The 3,909-nt window shown below is 36.8% G+C and overlaps 1 protein-coding gene across 1 annotated transcript; it reads right to left on the bottom strand.

Annotated features, from left to right (window-relative positions):
- Positions 1–2,466: 2,466 nt before the first annotated feature.
- On the bottom strand, positions 2,467–3,556 carry LOC120349712. The gene is made up of 2 exons (XM_039420241.1): positions 2,861–3,556; positions 2,467–2,718 (listed from the first exon to the last, which is right to left on the bottom strand). Exons 1-2 carry the CDS (start codon positions 3,554–3,556, stop codon positions 2,701–2,703), a joined length of 714 nt encoding a protein of 237 aa, XP_039276175.1. The 3' UTR covers positions 2,467–2,700.
- Positions 3,557–3,909: the final 353 nt, after the last annotated feature.

Here is a 3,909-nt window from a genome sequence, read left to right as displayed (position 1 = left end):
TTCGGAAGTTTAGATTAGAAGTTCTATCCTACTCTGAAAATCGAATTTGAATAGTTTATAATATTTATACCTTATCTGTATTTCATTCTTCAAATAAATATAGTAGATTATGCAGAATAACTTAATCAATTCTCAAGCATAAATAAACTGTTCCGTTTACTAACAGTTGTAAAAACGTTCAGCACCATGAATATTGCCCAATAGCCCAGTCAATAAAGGTTTTGTGTCGGAACTAATTAGTGAAAAGCTGAAACTTTACCCAATGTTATATTGGTATAAGAGAAGTTTGTACACAAAAGTCCCCAAAGTTCCCCCTCTTGCTTCCCCCCCCACCCACCTTTGAAGTTGGAAAAAACAGGTAGTTACTACAAACGCGATATATCAGGTACCAATCATCGGATAGAGTTGATTTTTTTTTTAAATGGTTGGTAATATAATAGTCTAAAATAATGATTCTATTCACTTTCACGATAAACCCAACAGTTATCCTGATAAAAATAAATATACCTAAAAAAATTGCATTTTTACAACTAAATTTTTTATTATTTCTCAATAAACTTTCTTGTATGCCATTTTATCGAGAAAAGCCTCCAACAAAGGTTATATCTATTCTGTCTCAATCCAACGATGTATAATTTAGCATACCAACGATAAGAAATATTGCGTTAGGAGGGGGAATAGCAACGCGCTACGCTTTGACGCGACCCTTCATTATCATCATTATTATTGCATGTTATATGATTAACACATTCACTCGGACGGAAAATCTTTCTTCAGTTGTTTTATATGTATTTTTGGGCGCTTAGCTCAAATTTGATACTACCAAGCTCATTAAACCATGAAGAAGGGGGGTAGAGGGGGTCCCTCAACCCCCAAAATTAGATCTCAGTGTTTGGCAGTAGAAGCATTTCAAAAGCATATAAAGAGAGCCAGTTTTGGTTCGGGGGATTATTCCTAACCCTCATTTAGGGTTGTTCCATCATCCACCACCTATGGACCCGCCGTGTCCCGGACTGGCTCAAACCGGCAGGTGTCAAACACCATCACGGACCGCCCACCCACCACTTAAATTAATATTCACACTATATACAATAGTCATTCTCTCAAAATCACTCTCCCTCTTTTTCCTTCTCCTCCCCTCCTCCTCTTCTTTCTCTTCTCCTCCCCTCCTCCTCTTCTTCCTCTTCTCTTCGTCCTCCTCCTCTTCCTCTTCTCTCTCTCTCTCTTCTCTTCTTCTTCTTCTTCTTCTTCTTCTTCTTCTTCTTCTTCTTCTTCTTCTTCTTCTTCTTCTTCTTCTTCTTCTTCTTCTTCTTCTTCTTCTTCTTCTCTTCCTTCTTTTACTGTTCTTGACAATCCAATTCAATCTCGTGATCAATAATTTCATCAATATTAGGACTATTTTCGCAAGAAAGACCATCACAGTGCTCACACATGGCAGAGCAATCAAGTCCCACTTTCCGACACCCACAATATTTAAGACATGATGTCTTACAGCTACAAGACACAAGGTGCAGAAGGTCATCAGGTGCAAAGGGTTTGGTGCTTTGTACCGGTTTTAAACTTTTCTTGTGATCACCATTTTTCTTCACCATTTCCATCTTCCAGCCCCAATCTGTAGCATCCATTCTATTTCCAAGCCATGTCTGCACTTGCAAATACACTCTAAATATATGTTGATGTGCAGCTTCAGACGTTGGAGGAAGCTTAGCAAGATCAAAATTAGATCTGAGTTTTGATTTTCTTGCTAGTTTTGTAAACATGAAGTAACGTGCTTCATTGAGGCTTGTGTGCTTTTTCTGGCCATACAAATTCAGAATAAAATCTTCACCATTTCTTTTCAGTTCTTCTTTAGATGAATTTTCACAAATGAACACTGATGCTTGTCTTTGAGCTTCTTCTGATTTTTGAACAATTTCTAAAGATTTTATTTTTCCAAGGCCGAAAAAAGAAGAAGTTGTATCACAGCCTGTTATTGCATAAGCAAACAGTAAAAGCTTCCTTGTATTTTTCACCTTATCTATTATCTTTGAAATGCTGTAGAACACTTTTCCATGCAATCTTCCTGTTATCTGTTTGCAGAAGTAGATTTCTTGATTCTCAGGGGCAAGAGCTATCAACAGTATCAACAAATCAGTGTCTGTACCATACAACATAACAGTTTTGTGTCTCTTCAGCTCCTCTATCTCAGTCGTCACAATGGAAATATCAGCATCGTCTTTTGCAACAATTGTATTGATATTTGAACTTATAAGCTCTTCAGAAACTGAAAATATAAGCTTCTTCTTGTTTCTTCTGTTGCCTAAAAATTCTTCCTTTGATGTTAAGCATTTTGTGTTCCTATCAAAATCTATGTCATTTGAGGATTTTTTTGCTGCTCTTCTATTCTGCTCTTCTTGTTTAGTTGTACAGTCTTCTGGATAGCCATCAAATACAACCGTTACATTTTCTCCAAAGTTTTCTACACATATTTTCGATAAATGTGTATGATATTTCCATAAGTGGAGTCTTGTGGCCAGGGAACATAATGAAGGAGAAATCCTCCATCAATAATCACACATAAATTTGTTTGATCAATTTCTTCTTCCTCTATTACAGCATCTTGAAACACTTTCAGGATAGATGATTTAGTTCCTTTTCTTAGTGAAACATTGTCGAAGAGAGATGGTGGATGTGAAGACAGTTCATATTCAAGATACAATTTCAATTTTTGAGAGCTATCACACACACAGAGTATTCTATTGAAGAGCTGTTGAGAGTTGACTGGTATTTCTTTGGATCTGACTTTAACTAATTTGTGTGCTAGTTGGGTCTTAACCATGTCCTTTCTTTTTAATGTCAGTTTCCCAAATGATTTTCCTACCATTGTCTTCATAGCAGCACAACCTATGTCATAGGCTTGGTCACAGTTGACTGACTCATCACTGATGAAACCAGATGATAATGAAACTAGCTCTCCAGATTCCTTATTTAATGGATTGTGTTGTCTGAACCATGTGGTGAACTTATCAATATCAGCTTGGTCTCTGAGTTTTCTTGACTTTCTCAGCTCAACATGTTGTTCACTGTAGGTAATAGAAATGTCTAAGAACTCCTCTAATGCTTCATTAATCTTTATGAAGTATGGTGTCCCAAGAATCCATTTATTCACAGTACTTTCATTCATTCCCCTTCCATGAGTGAGTCCTCCTACAGATTTCATTGGCCTCATCAGACATTGCTCTATGCACATGTCTGTCCATGTTCCTGACCAGTATCTTGTTGTTCTTTTCACAGTAAAATATCCCTTGTTGATGAAAAGATCTAATTCTTTTTCAGAGAGTTTTTCAGTTATTTTGGTCATTTCTTGGGCATAAATATGTGCAGACTTTGCATAAGGCAAGTGGCCTGATGCATGGAAATATGGAAGCATATCTGTTGTGCATTTTAAATGCATAATCCAATCTCCTGTCCTCTCAGCATACACAAAATTAAGAGCTAAATCTATAGTGTGAAAAAGCTGCAGCCACAACTTAGCTGTCCTGCTTGTCTTTTCAATGGTTTTCATACATTCATCCATTGATTGAGTTTTTCTAATAGCAAGGGGTTCTCTAATGCATGTTTTGTTGACATTTCTCCTGAAATAATTTTTCTACATACTTCATCAACTTCATCAAAACAGTGTTGGATATCAGGAAACTGCTCTCTAGCAATGTTCATTAGAGCTGCTACTGTTAGTGTAAATGCTCGAAGACATCTGTCATAAGCATGCCCATTCATCATATGACTTACTGTAGCTTTTCCATACACTGTGCCCCAGAGATCTTCTAGACCACTTCCTTCCATAATCTTCCCAATAGCTCCCATATAAGACATCAGTAAATGAAATCCTCCCAAACGGACAACAGTTTTCGATATTTTACTGTCTTTATC

This window comes from Nilaparvata lugens, chromosome 2 (assembly GCF_014356525.2).
Source record: "Nilaparvata lugens isolate BPH chromosome 2, ASM1435652v1, whole genome shotgun sequence".
NCBI classification, from domain to species: domain Eukaryota; kingdom Metazoa; phylum Arthropoda; class Insecta; order Hemiptera; family Delphacidae; genus Nilaparvata; species Nilaparvata lugens.
Note: the sequence above shows the minus strand (reverse complement) of the source record. Positions and strands in the feature narration are given on the sequence as shown.

What these genes read in the sequence shown, in the direction of transcription:
- LOC120349712 (XM_039420241.1), bottom strand. Translation starts at nt 3,556, where the DNA reads ATGGATGAATGTATGAAAACCATTGAAAAGACAAGCAGGACAGCTAAG.